The 19,801-nt window shown below is 47.4% G+C and overlaps 1 protein-coding gene across 4 annotated transcripts in view; it reads right to left on the bottom strand.

Moving 5' to 3' along the window:
* The window catches only part of LOC144598494 (E3 ubiquitin-protein ligase DZIP3-like), a 65,673-nt gene that overhangs the window by 45,034 nt on the left and 838 nt on the right, over window positions 1-19,801 (bottom strand). For 3 of the 4 annotated variants that reach the window (XM_078408646.1, XM_078408647.1, XM_078408648.1), the window contains exons 2-10: window positions 18,730-18,827; window positions 15,974-16,114; window positions 13,361-13,441; window positions 11,914-12,038; window positions 10,127-10,247; window positions 5,512-5,634; window positions 3,425-3,526; window positions 1,975-2,067; window positions 385-428 (exon numbers count right to left, since the gene is read on the bottom strand). In XM_078408646.1, the coding sequence (XP_078264772.1) occupies window positions 385-428; window positions 1,975-2,067; window positions 3,425-3,526; window positions 5,512-5,634; window positions 10,127-10,247; window positions 11,914-12,038; window positions 13,361-13,441; window positions 15,974-16,114; window positions 18,730-18,827 (928 nt within the window). The remainder of the gene's footprint in view (window positions 1-384; window positions 429-1,974; window positions 2,068-3,424; window positions 3,527-5,511; window positions 5,635-10,126; window positions 10,248-11,913; window positions 12,039-13,360; window positions 13,442-15,973; window positions 16,115-18,729; window positions 18,828-19,801) is intronic. The other variant, XM_078408649.1, reaches the window with a different exon arrangement.

Here is a 19,801-nt window from a genome sequence, read left to right as displayed (position 1 = left end):
GGACAATTTTTACATTTACCAAGCCAATTAACCTACAAACCTGGTGGAGTGTGGGAGGAAACCGAAGATCTCGGAGAAAACCCACGCAGATCACGGGGAGAACGTACAAACTCCGTACAGCAGTAGTCGGGATCGAACGCCGGGCCTCCGGCGCTGCATTCGCTGTAAGGCAGCAGCTCTACCGCTGCGCCACCGTGACTGCCCTATTAATCCAATAACTTAAAATTCTGCACCATCCCACCTTTGTTGCAGCTCCATCAACTGTACATCAAGCCAATTATTCCAATTTCCCTGATCTGCAACCTGTTTACTTAATGCACAAGGTACTCCCAGGAAATTATACCAGACGTCATACAGTGCTTTGAATTATTTAAAAATACTCACACAGTTGAAAGTTGTGGCGACACATCTGGAACCCTCTCTTCAAACTGCACAAAAACATTGAAAAATAACAGGCACAAATTTTCAAATTGGCCGCCACAAGACTTTGCCAGCAATTTACTTAAAACAAATCAGTCAAAGAGATATTTTAGGGTGTGTGGTGAGAATGGGTGGTGGGTGTGGGAAAGGGGTGGGAGAGGCTTGGCTAGGCTCAAACACGATCAAGTCCATTGGATTTAGCCAGGACATTGCATGGAATTTGCTTTAGAGACTCATAACTTCAGAAAATTGAGCTGATACTGAATAACAGGAAACCACACAGAGCAGTCGTCAGACTGTTCTTGTTGTTGAGAGCAGCAACAAGTGTGTCCCTGGCATGTGGATGGGTAATGCCATGTGTCCCTGGCATGTGGAAGGGTAATGCCATGTGTTCCTGGCATGTGGACGGGTAATGCCATGTCTTCCTGGCGTGTGGAAGGGTGATGTTTTGTGTTCCTGGCGTGTAGAAGGGTAATCCCATGTGTGCCTGGCATGTTGAAGGGTGATTGCATGTGTGCCTGGCATGTTGAAGGGTGATGCTGTGCGCTCCTGGCCGTGTGTCCCTGCCGTGTAGAGGGGTGATGCGTGTGTCCCTAGCGTGTGGAAGGGTAATGCCGTGTTCCTGGAGTGTGGAAAGGTCGATGCAGTGTTCCTGACGTGCATGTACCAGCCCCCTGTACATGTGCATGGAATCAATAAGAGACGTGATGTGACCAGAAGGATTGGGGGGATGAGGGGTGAACATCACGCGGGATGTGATCATACAGAAGCGGCGGTGGAGGACATGTAACCACACACTGGAGACCTGGGGATGGCCATGCTGAGAGCATGGATCAAGGACAACAGGCAACATGGGACATGGGGAACCAGGAGAGGCCAGGCGAGCCCTGGTGAGGTCTCGGGCTGCCTGGTTAGGTGGGAGAGTGCGGTTCACAGTCAGAGTCACACAGCATGGAAACAGGCCTTTCGGCCCAACTCATTCATGCAGACCACAATACCCCATCCAAGCTAACCCCACCTGCCCATGTTTGGCCCACATCCCTCTAAATCCTTCCCATCCATGTACCCGTGCAAATTAAATGTTGTTATGGTAGTGGTCAGATTTTCCCCTCGCCTCAATCTTTCCCCTCGCCTTAAACCTATGCCCCCTGCTTCTTCATTCCCCTGCCTGGGGGGGATCCGAGCTTGTCAATACTTCTACCTTTCATATGTTACGGTTTAATGCAGCGATGTTGGGGAAAAATTTAACCAAAACAAGTTTTGCACATTTGCACAATAAAATATCATTCATTCATCCATTCATTAAACCATCTTGCATTGGGTGAGATTAAAACTACATAATAGAGATCACTTTGGTTCAAAAAATGTCAAAGAGCTCTAACCAGAATTTGATTTTAAGAGATCAAGAACAGAAAATATGGGTGTCACAGGAAATGGACTAAAAACGAGGTGTGACTAGATGCAGAGGTTGGCATCTGACGGGTAAGGACAGTGCTCTGATGCCACGCAGGTCATTTATGATCCCACATGCCGCACAGCCCCACTGGCACTCACCTCTGTATACATGCCACTCGCACTATCGTGGATTATAAACTTTACGATTGTGCCTTTACAACCACTACTTATACAATTCGTTGAACAGAAATTCTGAAAAGTAACAATAAACATAGTTAGAGACATAGAGAACTGCAGTTGCTGGAATCGTGAACAAACACACAAAGTGGACACGCTAGATGCAGGAAACATGTTCGCAATGTTGGGGGATTCCAGAACCAGGGGTCACAGTTTAAGAATAAGGGGTAGGCCATTTAGAACGGAGATGAGGAAAAACAGAGAGTTTCTATGTAAATCTGTGGAATTCTCTGCCTCGGAAGGCAGTGGAGGCCAATTCTCTGGATGCTTTCAAGAGAGAGTTAGATAGAGCTCTTAATGATAGCGGAGTCAGGGGTTATGGGGAGTGGGCAGGAACAGGGTACTGATTGTGGATGATCAGCCATGATCACATTGAATGGCGGCGGGACAAAGGAAGGATATATGTGGAGACAGGAAGATAGAGGGAGATCTGGGAAGGATCTGGGAGATCTCCCTCTATCTTCCTGTCTCCACCTATATCCTTCCTTTGTCCCGCCCCCCCTGACATCAGTCTGAAGAAGGGTCTCGACCCGAAACGTCACCCATTCCTACTCTCCTGAGATGCTGCCTGACCTGCTGAGTTACTCCAGCATTTTGTGAATAAATACCTTCGATTTGTACCAGCATCTGCATTTATTTTCTCATACTACATTGAATGGCGGTGCTGGCTCGAGGGGCTGAATTGCCTACTCCTATTGTCTATTGCGTTGGGGGAAACTCAGCAGGTCAGGCAGCATCAGTGGAGGGAATGGGCAGATGATGTATCGGGCCGGGACCCCAGAGTGGTGGAGTGTGGGGGGGATTGACAAATGGGTGGAGGTAGTGGCAAAGGCCCGAGGTCAAAAGGGGAGAGAAAGATGTCAGATGAGGAGAGAGGGAGAGGTGTGAAATGTAAAGCCAGTGGGAGGGATATGGTTGGAAGGGGGTAGGAGCGAGTGGAAAGAAGAGTGATAAACGAGAATTGTGAGACGCTGGATGGGAGACGAGGATAATTGAGGATACGGAGGAAGGGAAAGGAGCAGGGTGATTAGGGTGGCGGAGATGGTGGGAGGATTGTGTGCGCACCGGAGTTTGGGGGGGGGGGGGGGGAGGGGGGCAGGGGATAGGGAGGATATTACAGTTCAATGAGTGCATTTCTTTGGATATAAAGTTTATCAAATAAATGCGAGGTAAAATGTTCTGTACTTTGTCACCAATGACAAAGTCATTGGACATGGCCCATCAGTCTGTGGCAGGAGACTGGGTCTCCCCCCTCATCAACTTAACATGCGGTCAGGGAACAGTGATGTGGGGAAACCATCAAAATAAGGAGGAAGGGATGAGGAAAGAGGGACTGAGGGAAGTGCAGTGAAGCAAGTTGAATATTCCTCACCTTATCGGGTTGCCCACCATAGTCAGAGTCCTTGAATTCTTTCCAACAGGTGGTATGATATTGTATTATACAATTATTGTCACAGAAAAGCTTGACATAACCCTGAAATGTAACAACGTTGCATGAGTAAACCTGAGGGATTTCAGGGAATATTTATTTGTGGTAGAATGCATGATATTGTAGTCCCTGCTGTAGCAGTGGAGATAATTTGAGACGGGACTCTCGAGTACACCGAAGATAGACACAAAATACTGGAGTGACTCAGCTTTTTGTGTCATCTTCAATGTAAACCAACATCTGCAGTTCCTTCCAGCACATTATTTTGGGTACACCCGGGACACGACAGGCTATTAACACCACTCAACAGCACACCTACCTGTGTACACCCTAGACATGAAAGGCTGTGTACTCCACTCAACATCTACCTGTGTACATCCTACCCACGCCAGGCTGCGTACACTGCTCAACATCTACCTGTGTACAATGTAGACCAGCTGCTTCCACACTGCGTAGCTCCATGCCACAGATGGACGGCAAGAGAACAAGTGGCAGCAAGACAGACCTGGCCGATAACAGGGAGGACAGGAGACAGAGAAAGAAAGAAAATCCTCCATGATTACTTTAAGGCTCTCTGCTTCCAGTCCACAGAGGTAAAATGTTCTGTACTTCGTCATCAGTTACCGTCCATGGCACACCAGAGTGTGCGGCAGGAAACTGGGTCTCCTCCTTCCGCCTCGTGGGACGGAGCCTCGCGGGTCAGGGTACAGCCTGTGGGACGTTGGAGCCCGCGTCCATCAGTGCCTGGGTCTGCGGAGCCCATGGCTGGGCCTGGGCCTGGGTCTGCGGAGCCCATGGCTGGGCCTGCGTCTGCGGAGCCCATGGCTGGGCCTGGGCCTGGGTCTGCGGAGCCCATGGCTGTGCCTGGGCCTGGGTAGCCCATGGCTGGGCCTGGGCCTGGGTCTGCGGAGCCCATGGCTGGGCCTGGGCCTGGGTCTGCGGAGCCCATGGCTGGGCCTGGGTCTGCGGAGCCCATGGCTGGGCCTGGGTCTGCGGAGCCCATGGCTGGGCCTGGGCCTGGGTCTGCGGAGCCCATGGCTGGGCCTGGGCCTGGGCCTGGGGAGCCCATGGCTGGGCCTGTGCCTGGGTCTGCGGAGCCCATGGCTGGGCCTGGGCCTGGGGAGCCCATGGCTGGGCCTGGGCCTGGTTCTGCGGAGCCCATGGCTGGGCCTGGGCCTGGGTCTGTGGAGCCCATGGCTGGGCCTGGGCCTGGGTCTGCGGAGCCCATGGCTGTGCCTGGGCCTGGGTAGCCCATGGCTGGGCCTGGGCCTGGGTCTGCGGAGCCCATGGCTGGGCCTGGGCCTGGGTCTGCGGCGCCCATGGCTGGGCCTGGGTCTGCGGAGCCCATGGCTGGGCCTGGGTCTGCGGAGCCCATGGCTGGGCCTGGGCCTGGGTCTGCGGAGCCCATGGCTGGGCCTGGGTCTGCGGAGCCCATGGCTGGGCCTGGGTCTGGGTAGCCCATGGCTGGGCCTGGGTCTGGGTAGCCCATGGCTGGGCCTGGGCCTGGGTCTGCGGAGCCCATGGCTGGGCCTGGGCCTGGGTCTGCGGAGCCCATGGCTGGGCCTGGGTCTGCGGAGCCCATGGCTGGGCCTGGGCCGACGCCACGGAGAGGTCCCAGCGACGATAGTGGGGAGGTCGGTGTGGCGGTCAACGATGGCGCCGGCCGACAGACGAGGATGGACACGTGGAAATGAGGACGCCGCTGCCGGGGGGCGGAGAGGAACAATGGACCCCTCGTGGGGCGGACTGCCGTGAGGGAGGGGGAAGGAGGAACAAAGAGGGGACATGGCGTGTGGGCAGGGGAGGGTACTTTGTAAGTGCCCTTTATGGGCCACTATTTACATGTGACAATAAAATATTCAATTCAATTCAGTCATGAAAGTTGCTTCCTTGCATTTAGATATAACACCCCATTGCTGCCTCCACCATGCAAGAGGGCCGGTTTCAGTTTAGCTAATCACATGCAGCACTCGGTATTTTCCTCTCGAGTGCACGAATAGATTATTTTGCAGTAATCCGTGAAGCCGTACCTTGTAATCGGGGTCAGATGGATAGATTTCCCTCTTGTAGTATCCCAGACAATTTAAATATTGGCATGTTGCTGTGGGACAAGGATGATCGGTGCACTTCTCAACGTATTTATTTGTTTCCACCTAAAGGAGGACACAAGCAGAATAACAACACCCACATCATTTCTGAAGCCGCAACAGAATTGTGGCTGTCTATTTTACAGATGTACGCAGAAAAATAATCTGCAGAGCTGGGGGAATGATGGTGCACACCACACTGCACAAAGTACAAAGATTTACAGTCAGAGTTATAGAGCATGGAACCAGGCCCTTCGGCCCAACACATTCATACTGACCAAGATGCCTCATCTACACGAGTCCCACCTCCTTGCATTTGGCCCATATTCCTCTGAACCTTTCCTGTCCATGTACCTGTCCAGGTGTTTTTTTTAATATTGTTATAGCACCTGCCTCAACTACCTCTTCTGACAGCTCGTTCCTTATACCCACTGAGTGAACTTCCCCAACCCGAGGATGTCCTGGTACTCTGAACATTCACCCTATCTATCCCCTTCATGGTCTCGTACACCTCTATAAGATCACCCCTCATCCTTCTGAACTCAATGGAATAAAGTCCTAGCCTGCCCAACCTCTCCCTGTAGGTCACCTCAAGTCCTGGCAACATCCTCGTAAATCTTCTCTGCACTCTTTCCAGATGAATGGCATCTTTCCTACGGCAGGGTTATTCGATGGGCTGAATATGCCTGTGTCATCATGAATCTGTAGTTCTGCGATAAATTTTGAATGTAGCCAATCAAACTTTCTTTGACATGATTTATAGATTCCACATTCACTTCATGCCTGTGCTCTGGGAGCTAGACTGCCTGTCTTGAAATATGGCTACCAATAACCACATTTTAATAAAATGCCTAATCATTTGCATACCAAGAACTTGATCTGTTAGGACCTAAATTACTGATCAGTAAAATCCCCACTGCAGAAAGTTTCTCTAAGCTGCAGGGCTTTTGCCTGGTTAAATGTATTTACATCTGCAGGTCATTAAAAAATGTCAGCCACATTAATTTTGGAGCATGGATGAAATAAAATAAATATCAAGATAATGGCCAAAATTGAAGCATGGACCCTGAGCTACCTTTCAATATCTGCAGTATTCCCAAAAGGTCATAATAGGAGCAGAATTAGGCCATTCGGCCCATCAAGTCTACTCCGCCATTCAATCATGGCTGATCTATCTCTCCCTCCTAACCCCATTGTCCTGCCTTCTCCCCATAACCCCTGACACCCAACTTCTTAAGTTAACCCAAATTAGAGGTCATCTATATACTAAAAGTCTCGTTTGTTTGTTTATTTGTGATCGAACTACAGCCAAAACGGTACACGATAGCTTGACAATTTTAGGCCCACCTTACTCACCGTCATCGCTTTAATGGTAAAGCAAGTAGTTTTATTGAAATCGGTGTTATATTTTTTAAGTTATTCACATTTTAAAGTTTAAATCTATTTCCTAGGGAGGGGGAGGGAGGAGGGAGTGAGGGAGGGGGAGGAAGGTGGGGGGGAGGAAGGGGGAGGGAGGTGGGGGGGGAGGAAGGTGGATAAGGGGGGTTGAGGGGGATGGAGAGGGGGGAAGAGGAAGTAGGGAGGGGAGGGGGGGAAGGGGATGGGAGGGAGGGGGGGGGGGAAGGGGATGGGAGGGAGGGGGGGGAAGGGGATGGGAGGGAGGGGGGGGTAGGAGAGGATGCTACACCAATGCAGGAGAGGTTTGGGCCTAACGGGTCCACTTGGTCTAGTAACTTCTAATGCACCACTTTCAAGCTGGAAAGGGTACAGAGAAGATTTACGAGGATGTTGCCAGCACTAGAGGGTCTGAGCTCTTGGCAGACGTTGAGCAGGCTGGGACTCTATTCCTTGGAGAGCAGGATGTTGAGGGGTGATCTTATAGAGGTGTATAAACAGGGGTGCAGTGGTGTTGGAGCTCACTGGAGCGCCGCTCCGACACCCCTGTAAAAAAAAGCCAAAATAAACAGCGGGGAATTTTAACCAGCGCGGAATTTAACAGCGACCGCTACGGTACCCAAAAAATTAGCACTGCAACACTGTGTATAAAGGCAAGAGAGGAATAGATTGGGGGATGGAGAGGGGGGAAGTGGAAGTAGGGAGGGGAGGGGGCACAGTCTCTTGCCCAGAGTAGCTGAATCGAGTAGCTGAATCGAGGACCCGAGGACGTAGGTTTAAGGAGAAGGGGAAAAGATTTAATAGGAATCTGAGGGGTAACTTTTTCACACAAAGGGTGGTGGGGGCATGGAACGAGCTGCCAGAGGAGGTAGTTGAGGCAGGGACCAACCAAATATTTTAGAAGCAGTTAGACAGGTATATGGATAGGACAGGTTTGGAGGGATATGGACCAAATGTTGGCCGGTGTGGGCAAGTTGGGCCGAAGGGCCTGTTTCCACTCTATGACAAAGGAAGGGAAAGAGCAGAGCTTTGACCTGCCACTGTTACAAAGAGCAAAAAGAATCATGAAAAAAATTATCCATTCCTATTAAGAAAACAATTTACACCACTGTTATTTCAGAAAATGATTTGCTTTGAAACACATATAATAAAAGTGGAAAAATGTAAATCTTTTCAAAACAAAATCTTGCACTCTCTCCCCCATAGATATGTTTGATTGATTGAATTAATTGATTGAAAGATATAGCATGGAAACAGGCCCATCGGCCCACTGAGACCACGTCGATCACCTGTTTACATTCGTTCTATATTATCCCACTTTCTCATCCATTCCCTAAACACTAGGAGAAATTTACAGAACCCAATTAATCTAAAAACCCACGCGGTTACAGGGAGAACGTGCAAACTCCGCACAGACAGCACACGAGGTCAGGATCGAACCCGTGTGCTGCCTGTTTAACCCACTACTATTCCTATTCGACCATGTTTCTAACATAGCGTAGGTATTGAGTGGAAGAACCCCAGCCGAGGCGGTGGGACAGGTCTTGCAACTGAACACACAGGAGGTACAACGCGCTCTGCAAAGGGTCAACCCACGCAAGGCTGCAGGACCGGATGGAGTTCAAGGAAGGGTACTGAAGGACTGTGCTGAACAGCTGGCTGAGGTATTCACCAGGATCTTTAACCTGTCATTATCTCTAGCTACGGTCCCCAAGTGCCTGAAGTCGGCTATCATAGTTCCGGTGCCGAAAAAAGCAAAGATCTCCAACCTGAACGACTACCGCCCGGTTGCCCTAAAGCCGATAGTCATGAAGTGCTTTGAGAGGCTGGTCCTCTCACACATCAAATCCAGCATTCCTGACTCACTGGACCCACATCAATTTGCATACAGGGCAAATAGATCCACACAGGACGCCATCTCTCTGGCTCTTCACACTGTCCTGACTCACCTAGAGAGACAGGGCACGTAAGTGAGGATGCTATTCATAGACTATAGCTCTGCCTTCAACACGGTCATCCCCACCAGGCTCATCACCAAACTCCACCAGCTAGGCCTCAGCTCGTCATTATGCGACTGGATCCTGGACTTCCTGCTGGAACGACCGCAGGCAGTGAGAATGGGCCCGCACCTGTCCTCCACTATCACCCTGAGTACCGGCACACCACAGGGCTGTGTTCTGAGCCCCATGCTCTACTCCCTCTTCACACACGACTGTGTTCCTGCATTCGACACCAACACCATTGTCAAGTTAGCAGACGACACAACGGTGATCGGGCTTATCACCAACGGGGATGAAACAAACTATAGAGCGGAGGTGCAGAACCTGGCGGACTGGTGCTCGGATAACAACCTGTCCCTAAATACCACCAAGACCAAGGAGCTGATCATCAACTTCCGTAGGTCACATAACGGGGAATATGCCCCGATCTCTATCAACGGGGATAGTGTGGAGAGAGTGTCCAGCTTCAAGTTTCTGGGCACTCACATTTCGGAGGACCTAACATGGTCCAATAACACTGCTGCGCTGGTCAAGAAGGCACAACAAAGACTGTTCTACTTAAGAACACTGAAAAAGTCTGGTCTACCCCAACAGCTGCTGACGACCTTCTACCGCTGCACCATAGAGAGCATCCTAACGCATGGCATCCCTGTGTGGTACCTCAGCTGCACGGGGGCAGAAAGGAAAGCTCTACAGCGGGTAGTCCATAGAGCTCAGAGGGCCATCGGAACACAGCTACCAGACTTGGAGGGCATCTACAACACACGATGCCTCAGAAAAGCCACCAGCATCCACAAAGACTCTTCACACCCCTGCAACAGTCTGTTCGAACTCCTTCCATCGGGCAGACGATACAAGGCCTTCTACGCCCGCACCTCCAGACTCAGGAACAGCTTCATCCCCAGGGCCATAGCTGCTATGAACCGGTCCTGCTGAGCCGGATGGCCACAACGCATAGATCAACTTGCACTTTACCCTGTCTAAAAACTGTTACAATTGTTTCGTTTCGTTGGGTTGCTGTTAATTACTTAAATTATTGCATCGTATGGGAGGCGCATTCCCAATCTCGTTGTACCCCTGGGTACAATGACAATAAAGATATATTGTATTGTATTGTATTGTTGAGCAGCTTTATCCTTAACAGTACGAGATGAAGCTCTTACTTCAAAATTCTCGGGTTTAATCTCTTCAGCTGTTAGTATCACATCGGTCCATTCTATGGTTGGGGGGTTTTCTTCAAATTCTTGCTTCGATTTTTTAAACCATTGTATGGCATCATCAAACCTAGAAAAAAAAATTATCCCCTTAGGAGTTTTTTTTAATAATATTTGGCTGACTGGAGTTAGAAAACCTGTAACATTTAATTAAAAGATAAATCAAACCTGCTAAGTGTATTCTTCAGGGAATTCAAGAGATCAGTTGAAGTCAATCTTTGACTGAAAGGAATTCCAAATTTTAAGTTGAATTTGGACACTTTTTTTTCTGATGTTTGGAAAGTTTTTGTCAGAAATGTTGTGATAAAGTAATAAATGTTGGCATACAGAAAATACTTCTCCATGAACTTCTTCCACCAAACCTCATGTCACATTCCTATTGTACCTGTCTTCTCAACATTGTCATTTTTAAAATATCAAAATTACAAATAAACTATCTATCTTCAATTGGTCATCAAACATTCAAATAAGCTTGGCACTGTATCACTTTTGCCTGAAACTTCTAATATTTGAAATAAGGTTTGAACAGAGTAATTCATAGCAAGAGGATTTGAGTATAGGAGCAGGGAGGTTCTGCTGCAGTTGTACAGGGCCTTGGTGAGACCGCACCTAGAGTATTGTGTACAGTTTTGGTCTCCTAATCTGAGGAAAGACATTCTAGCCTTAGAGGGAGTACAGAGAAGGTTCACCAGATTGATCCCTGGAATGGCAGGACTTTCATATGAAGAAAGACTGGATAGACTAGGCTTATACTCGCTGGAATTTAGAAGACTGAGGGGGGATCTTATTGAAACATATAAAATTCTTAAGGGGTTGGTGAGGCTAGATGCGGGAAGATTGTTCCCGATGTTGGGGAAGTCCAGAACCAGGGGTCACAGCTTAAGGATAAGGGGGAAGTCTTTTAGGACCGAGATGAGAAAACATTTCTTCACACAGAGAGTGGTGAGTCTGTGGAATTCTCTGCCACAGAAGGTAGTTGAGGCCAGTTCATTGGCTATATTTAAGAGGGAGTTAGATGTGGCCCTTGTGGCTAAAGGGATCAGGGGTATGGAGAGAAGGCAGGTGCTTGTATTCCATGGTGAAGATGAGGGAGTGGGGGCCTGGGAACCGGAAGTTATCGAGGAGATGTAGAGCGTGTGAGGTGTCTTGGACGTAGGTGGGGAGGGATTTAACCAGGGGGGATAGGATGGAGTCGAGGTAGGTAGAGATAAGTTCGGTGGGGCATGAGCAGGCAGAGACAATGGGTCTGCCGGGACAGTTCTGTTTGTGGATTTTGGGTAGGAGGTAGAATCGGGCCGTGCGGGGCTGGGGAACTATGAGATTGGAGGCACTGGGGGGTAGATCGTCGGAGATGATGAGGTCCGTGATGGTGCTGCTGATAAAGGTCTGGTGTTGGTCGGTGGGGTCATGGTCCAGGGATAGGTAGGAAGAGGTGTCTGATAGTTGTCGTCTGGCCTCGGTCCGGTAGAGGTCAGCACGCCAGACTACCACAGCCCCTCCCTTGAAGGCAGGTACAGGTTACTGAGCTGGATGATCAGCCATGATCATATTGAATGGCGGTGCAAGCTCGAAGGGCCGAATGGCCTACTCCTGCACCTATTTTCTATGTTTCTATGTTTCTAAAGTATAGGCAGGTTCAGGTTACCCCACATCAACTCACTCACTTCCAACCCAAATAAAATTGTTCTAAATACTATGTAATGTTTCATATTCACCGTCAAACTCCAGTTCCTTACCTATTTTGTTTGTAGCACAAACAGCCTAAAGTGTGATAGGCCACATACAAAAAACTCTGGCATTCAGGCTTCTCCTTAGCCATTTTCTCAATTGTTCTAATTTGCTTTATGGCTTCAGCCAGATCCTAGGGAGATGCAAAGAGTGTGAAATAGCTGCACAACAAACAACACCAAGCCTCCGGAAGTCATGCCTTGAACTGGACGCGAGAAGGTATTTTGAAATCAGGTACATGTTACAGAAAGCACGCACGGATGAAGACCCGAGTACATTGACACTTACCATCTCGTGCTGGCATACTTTGCTCTCCTTCACCTGCAACACACTAATGGTCACATTCCACCCCATGTACCTGGCTGCACACTTTCTTGCTTCAAGCACAGGTGAGGTATTGCAAAAAATGTTTTTATTGTCAATTCCTAGTCACCCAACAAGATGACCTCGTTGATTCACTGCGAGCTGTTGCAACGATGCATTCAAAACAATGAAAGGCGAGGAATTTGGGAATGTTAACTTGGCATCGATGACGGAATGAGAACTGGCCGTGCACGTTTCCATTTTGATGGCCTTCGTGCAGCAGAGGTTGGGGCTGAAGCTGCAATGTAAGTGGATGCACTGAATCCATGGCTTGTGGCTCTAATGATGTAGAGGATGGACAGTATCTACAGCTGCAGGAAACGTGATTGAGCAGAGGAGATGCCTCATGCTGCAGCTGCAATCTACATCTAGGTTGCAATCTATTACTCATCCTCTGATTCACAGGAGCCTTCCCACACTGTACTTACTGCAGTTTGCCTTCTTAGACAGTGTGTGGAGGCTTTTAAGGGACAGGTGCACCACACTCTCTTCATGAAGCTCGTCCCACTTGGACAGAGAAGATCTCAAGTTACTTCGCAGGAGCATTATTCATTGAATTCTTTCTGTGGAGCCACACAACTGGATATTAGAGCAAATGTCCAATCTTTCATGCAAAGGACAGTTCAGAATGCTGAGAGGGGAGAACAGGGGAGGCTGTGTCTGCTGGTGTAATTGTTGGGAGATGGTGGAAGTTCCTTTGCATGCAGAAGCCTAAGGGGATTATTAGCTTTGCTAAAATTCATCAATCAAATCATTTGGATTTCGAAGCAAAAGCATGCTGATGTATTTCATCAATGCAGTGCCGGCCAGAACACTAGGCCATAAGGAGAGAATAGAAGGAACTGCACATCTCCCTGGGCCAAGGTGGGACTTTCCAGTGACCTGGAGTTTGCAATGTGACTCCACAACATGGAGCGTCTGTGCGCTGTTCCAAAGCAGCATCTACGGCAGTCCTGTATGGGATGATTTGACTGGATAACATGGAGAACGAGCTTTTTCACCGTATCTCTGTACATATGACAATAAATAAACAAAGACACAATAGCTCAAGCATGTTTGCAGGTGATAAATGGAACCGCCGAAACATTGTACCTGTTCCTTGCTTCTGGAGCAGAGTGCCGTGACAAAGTAGTGTAACAGGAGCAGATACTGCACTTGACTTATCTGGCATATCTAGGAGCAAGAAATGTGACAATCTTTAATCATATTTATACATGTCACCTTTCCACAGGCTTCCACTAACAGAAATAACATCGCTCAGAAGCAAAGAATATCGCAAACTGGCTTGATGGCGATAAAGTTCATTAATATCTTTAAAGTTTACTTGTTCTTGTACAACAGGGACACCAGCCAACGCAAGTTGGAGATGCAAGAAAGTGCAGGGGTTTTAAAAATCGTTTTTAGAGATACAGCGCGGAAACAGGCCCTTCGGCCCACCGAGTCCGCACCAATCAACTATCACCCGTCAACTAGTTCTATCCTACACACTAGAAACAATTTACAGAAATCCAATTAACCTACAAACCTGCAAGTCTTTGGAATGTGGGGGGAAACCGGAGCACCCGGAGAAAACCCACAAGGTCACAAGGGGAAAGTGCAAACTCCGTACAGACAGCACCCGTAGTCAGGATCGAACCCGTGTCTATGGCACTGTGAGGCTGCAACTCTACCGCTGCGCCACTCTGGTGGAGAATGCAGGCACCGATCCTGCAACCTCTCGCATGTGGTACTTTTATTCAAGCGCAGAAGGATACAGGTCTGAGTCTAATACCTAGTGCAGTCATATCCAAATCATGAAGGCGTTTATTTTTATGCTGCGACTCTAGATCATTGTCCAGAAGATTTGGCCCTTTTACTAGAAACATAGAAAATAGGTGCAGGAGTAGGCCATTCGGCCCTTCAAGCCAGCACCGCCATTCAATACGATCATGGCTGATCGTTCAAAATCAGTACCCTGTTCCTGCTTTCTCCCTATATCCCTTGATTCCATTAGCCCCAAGAGCTATATCTAAACGCCCTGTCCCAGTTCGGCGATTTTTTAGGCGACTACAGGCGACTAGGCTGCCGCCACACAGTGGCCGGGGCATCGCGGGCACGTTCGTGAGGAGTCTCCAAAGGGTCGTAGCATTTTTCTGGTCGTGGCTGGATTTTGTGAAGGCTTGACATTTTTGGGCGACTGTTGGTTTGACGCCAATGACGTAGGTTGACGCCTCCTGACGTGGGCGCTGTGGTACGTTGTCGCCAGGTGACGTAGGTTGTCGCCAGTGTTGACTTTGGCGAATTCCAAGTGTGGACTTGATCTGATCTCCTTCAGTGTAATGTGTCCATAAATTATGTTAGGTTTTGTATGTTTTTGCACTTGTATTCTGTTTAAAGTTTGAATTTTAAAGTTTGAAGTTAATTGAAATTTATTAAAGTTTATTACAATATTTTTGTATGCACTGTTGTATGTTCTTATCAACCTTTTAAAAAATGTTGTTTGTATATCAATAAAGAAAATTCTTGACATTTTGATGGGAAATTGATGTATAAAGTTATTGTATTTCAGAGTAGTTTCTCATGGCATCACTTTCAAATAGTCATGATGCAGAATGATTGGAAACCCTACTGTACACCCCCTTTTATAGGGAAAGTGGGTGAAACGTGAATTGTCTTCAGTTGTCTTCAGTCTTCAGGGTCATAGCTTGTCGTAGCTTGTCGCGGGTGGACGTAGGTTGACTTCGGTTGTCGTAGGTTGTCGCCTCTGTGGTAGCAGGTTGCTGTAGGTGTGGTCGTAGGTGCGGTCGTAGGTGGACGTTCTGCTTGCGACGATAGGGTCGTCGGTTTTCGGTAGCTTGCCGTAGCTTGACGTCGACTAGGTGGTTGGTTGTTGTAGCTTGTGGTAGAAATTGTCGTGGGGGGGGAGGGGGGTCCAGTCACCGTTTTTTCAGCGACCTGCTACGATCATGAGTTGCTGGCAGTCGCCTTAAAAAACACCTAACTGGGACAGGACCTTAACTCTCTCTTGAAAACATCCAGTGAATTGGTCTCCACTGCCTTCTGTGGCAGAGAATTCCACAGATTCAGCACCCTCTGGGTGAAAATGTTTTTTCCCCATCTCAGTCCTAAATGGCCTACCCCTTATTCTTCGAAGGTATTTATTCACAACATGCTGGAGTAACTCAGCAGGTCAGGCAGCATCTCAGGAGAGAAGGAATGGGTGACGTTTCGGGTCGAGACCCTTCTTCAGACTTAAACATCAGTCTGAAGAAGGGTATCGACCCGAAACGTCACCCATTCCTTCTCTCCTGAGATGCTGACTGACCTGCTGAGTTACTCCAGCATGTTGTGAATAAATACCTTCGATTTGTACCAGCATCTGCAGTTATTTTCTTATACCTCTTATTCTTAAACTGTAACCCCTGGTTCTGGGCTCCCCCACCATTGGGAACATTTTCCTGCACCCAGCCTGTCCAATCCCTTAAGAATTTAAACGTTTCGATAAGATCCCCTCTCATCCTTCTAAATTCCAGTTAATACAAGCCCAGTCGATCCATTCTTTGGGATTTCATTAATGGGATTTCCACTGTGAGATAGCTAAAAAAAAACACTAATATTAAAAGTACTAAACACACACAAGTAGATTTCATTACAATGATAAATTATTCACTGCAGTCAAAGTACACCATGTAAAATAGACACTTTTATAATGAGTTTACTACTCACCAAGTCATTTTTCAGTATAGCTGTGAGAAATATTTGAAACTGTTTAATCTTTTCATCGGTACTCATTGATGGGAAGGCTCTGAGTGCCTTGTTTATGTCCAGGCAACCCGTCATCTTCTCTTCAACATTTTCAACCTCCAACTGAGAACAAAGACCAAGCAATAGAATCAACCAGTTAGTGTGTTGAGTCTCAACGTGGTTAAATTAGAACAGAATGGCACAGGAGGTGGCTGTTCGGCCCATCAAGCCTATGCTGGCTCCTGGTGGAACAGTCCTATCAAACCAACCCCCCAATTCTTTCTCCAAACCCAGCAAAGTCTCTCTCCACTGCCTGTCCAATTTATTTTTGAAAGTCCCAAATGATTGCTTCAAAGTGAAGGAAATCGTCAGTTCCAGCACATAGCTTGTCTGGGTAAAAAGGAAGTTTTCTCTTTCATCTTTGGCCCAAAAATTCACATCTGTGCCCCTGGTCCTTGAAACATTTGGTTAATGGGAACAGTCCCCCGCTACTTAAATCTACATTGATCTGTGCATGGAAGTACAACAGGCAGTGAAGAAAGCGAATGGCATGTTGGCCTTCATAACGAAAGGAGTTGAGTATAGGAGCAAAGAGGTCCTTCTGCAGTTGTACAGGGCCCTGGTGAGTCCGCACCTGGAGTGTTGGGTGCAGTTTTGGTCTTCTAATTTGAGGAAGGACATTCTTGCTATTGAGGGAGTGCAGCTTAGGTTCACAAGGTTAATTCCCGGGATGGGGGGTCTGTCATATGATGAAAGAATGGGTCGACTGGGCTTATATTCACTGGAATTTAGAAGGATGAGAGGAGATCTTATAGAAACATATAAAATTATTAAGGGATTGGACACGCTAGATACAGGAAACATGGTCCCGATGTAGAGGGAGTCCAGAACCAGGGGCATGAGTTTAAGAATAAGGGGTAGGCCATTTAGAACTGAGAGTTGTGAATTTTTGGAATTCTCTGCCTCAGAAGGCAGTGGAGGCCGATTCACTGGATGCATTCAAAAGAGAGTTAGATAGAGTTCTTAGGGCTAGCGGAATCAAGGGGTATGGGGAGAAGGCAGGAACGGGGTACTGATTGTGGATGATCAGCCATGATCACATTGAATGGCGGTGCTGGTTCAAAAATGGCCGAATGGCCTCCTCCTGCACCTATTGTCTATGTATCTATGTATATGTAACATAAACCTGCGCCTACACTTCAACCTAAATATTGTGCGACTAAATTAACTTTCAACTTCACTTTCTTTCCCATGAGGATAAAGCTCGCATATCTAATCTAAGCTAACAAAATTGCCTCACCACTTGAACCATTCTAGTAACTCTCCAGATGTCTCTCCTGTCGTTAGCTGACTATAGACAATAGACAATAGGTGCAGGAGGAGGCCATTCGGCCCTTCGAGCCAGCATCGCCATTCAATGTGATCACGGCTGATCATTCTCAATCAGTACCCCGTTCCTGCCTTCTCCCCATACCCACTGACTCCGCTATCCTTAAGAGCTCTATCTAGCTCTCTCTTGAATGCATTCAGAGAATTGGCCTCCACTGCCTGAGGCAGAGAATTCCACAGATTCACAACTCTCTGACTGAAAAAGTTTTTCCTCATCTCAGTTCTAAATGGCCTACCCCTTATTCTTAAACTGTGGCCCCTTGTTCTGGAATTAGATGCAATAACATGACATTAAATTCAGAAACACACTGTCAGTTGGAAGCAGCATGCGATAGTGCGGTCCGGTCAGCATAAACCACCTGGCGCTGCCCTTCCTGTGGGCTTTAACACCACAATGACCTGGAATTATCCTTCACACAAGAAACTCAAGGAGCTGGGGATGCAGATACCTGTATCAGTGGAAGTCACGTCACCTACTAAATAATTAAACACAAATAGAAAATTGCAAACCACACACAGGGTGTAATTCTTGAGGGAAAGAATTGAAAAGCAGAGAACCTACATCACATGTGTGGGAGGGAACTGCAGATCCTGGTTTAAACCGAAGACAGACACAAAATGCTGGAGTAACTCAGCGGGACAGGCAGCATCTCTGGAGAGAATGAATGGCCGACGTTTCGGGCCGAGACCATTCTTCAGAAGTCTGAAGAAGGGTCTCGACCTGAAACGTCACCCATTCCTTCTCTCCAGAGATGCTGCCTGACCCGCTGAGTTACTCCAGCATTTTGTGCCAACCGATATCACATGCTGGTTTAGCTCACACTTGCAGGTACACATGCAGGTATAAGGCCAGATCAGCTGCAAGGATATTATGGTGAATTCTCCCCGTAGGACCGTACACCATTGTACAGCGTACACAGCATTGTACAGCATACACCATTGGTAGCTGGAAACTCTGCAAAGCTCGATCTAAATCTAATCAGAGCTGACATCAGAAATAACCCATTGCAAGCACTCTGAAACTAAAGGCACACAGCACTTTGTACGTCTCAGTGGAACAAGATGATTATATAGTTGGGCAATAACTTGATTTCATCTCTCTTTTTAAATGGGCACAATGAGTTTGCAAAATAAAAATCAAAATACAAAAGCACATAAGAGTAGAGAGTGAAGCAGTCAGCTTGAGTAAGGGAGCTGGACTGTCCAGTCATCAGCTCCTGATACCCCACAATCACTAGAGCATTGCCTTCCTTCCAGAAGGTTTACCATGTGTCTTGCTGTGTGCCTTTTAGCTTCTGTTTGAAGTTTTAGCCATTATACCCATGCAATGCAAAACAAAAAGGACCCACTTCAAAACAAAATGATTCTGTATCTTCAGGCTTCATTTCTGGGCTTAGCTCTCCTTGGCTTACGGCAGCATCGTCATCATTCACAACGCCTGGGCAATCTGTAAAATAACAGTGAATTTGGGAAAGTCCACTTCAATGTCAGAATTACAGTTCTACCGACAGAGGGTCACTCTACAGCGAGACACATCTTTCCTCTTGTTTCACTCTCACTTTTCCATTGTATTGTGCTGGCACTTAAGTTCATGATAAGTTCATAAGAATAGGAGCAGAATTAGGCCATTCGGCCCATTGAGTCTATGCCACCATTCAATCATGGCTTATCTATCTTTCCCCTCTCAACCCCATTCTCCTGCCTTCTACCTATAACCCCTGACATTCTTGCTAATCAAGAACCTGTTAATCTCCACTTTGAAAATACCCAAAGTCTTGGCCTCGTCTGTGACAATGAATTTCAGATTCACCACCACCCTATGCTGAAGAAATTCCTCCTCATCTCCTTTCTACAGGTTCACCCTTTTATTCTGAGGCTATTAACTCTGTACCTAAACTCTCCCACTATTGGAAACATCCTCTCCAAAGCCACTCTATCCAGGCCTTTCATTATTCGGTGAGTTTCAATGAGGTCCCCCCTCATCCTTCTAAACTCCACTGAGAACAGGCCCAGAGCCGTCAAACAATGACCATTTTCTTTAAAGTATCAACAAATGCAGCAGGAAAGATGTTCATCTAGAAAATTATTAAGATCACAGAAGAGTACTACATATAAAAAGACCCTGTTTTAATTCTTGCGGAAGCATAATTTTCTAAATTATAATGGCCCCGATGAGAAATTTGACCATCAAGCTGTGAATGTTTCTAATTTTTCAGTAACAAAGAAGCACTTCTAATAAATGACTCATCCTTCATCCTAGAATTATGTACCCATGAAGAATTTATATATTTGCACAATTGAAGTTACATATTAAAATAATCTCACTAATTGGCCATTTTCACAACACAAACTGAACAGGTCACAATGTGTATTTATATGTACACATTGATTCACTTTTTCCAGACATTGGGCGTTGTACCT

Source organism: Rhinoraja longicauda, chromosome 12 (assembly GCF_053455715.1).
Source record: "Rhinoraja longicauda isolate Sanriku21f chromosome 12, sRhiLon1.1, whole genome shotgun sequence".
NCBI lineage: Eukaryota > Metazoa > Chordata > Chondrichthyes > Rajiformes > Arhynchobatidae > Rhinoraja > Rhinoraja longicauda.
The sequence above is the reverse complement of the archived record's forward strand: the minus strand, read 5'-3'. Positions and strand labels throughout refer to the sequence as shown.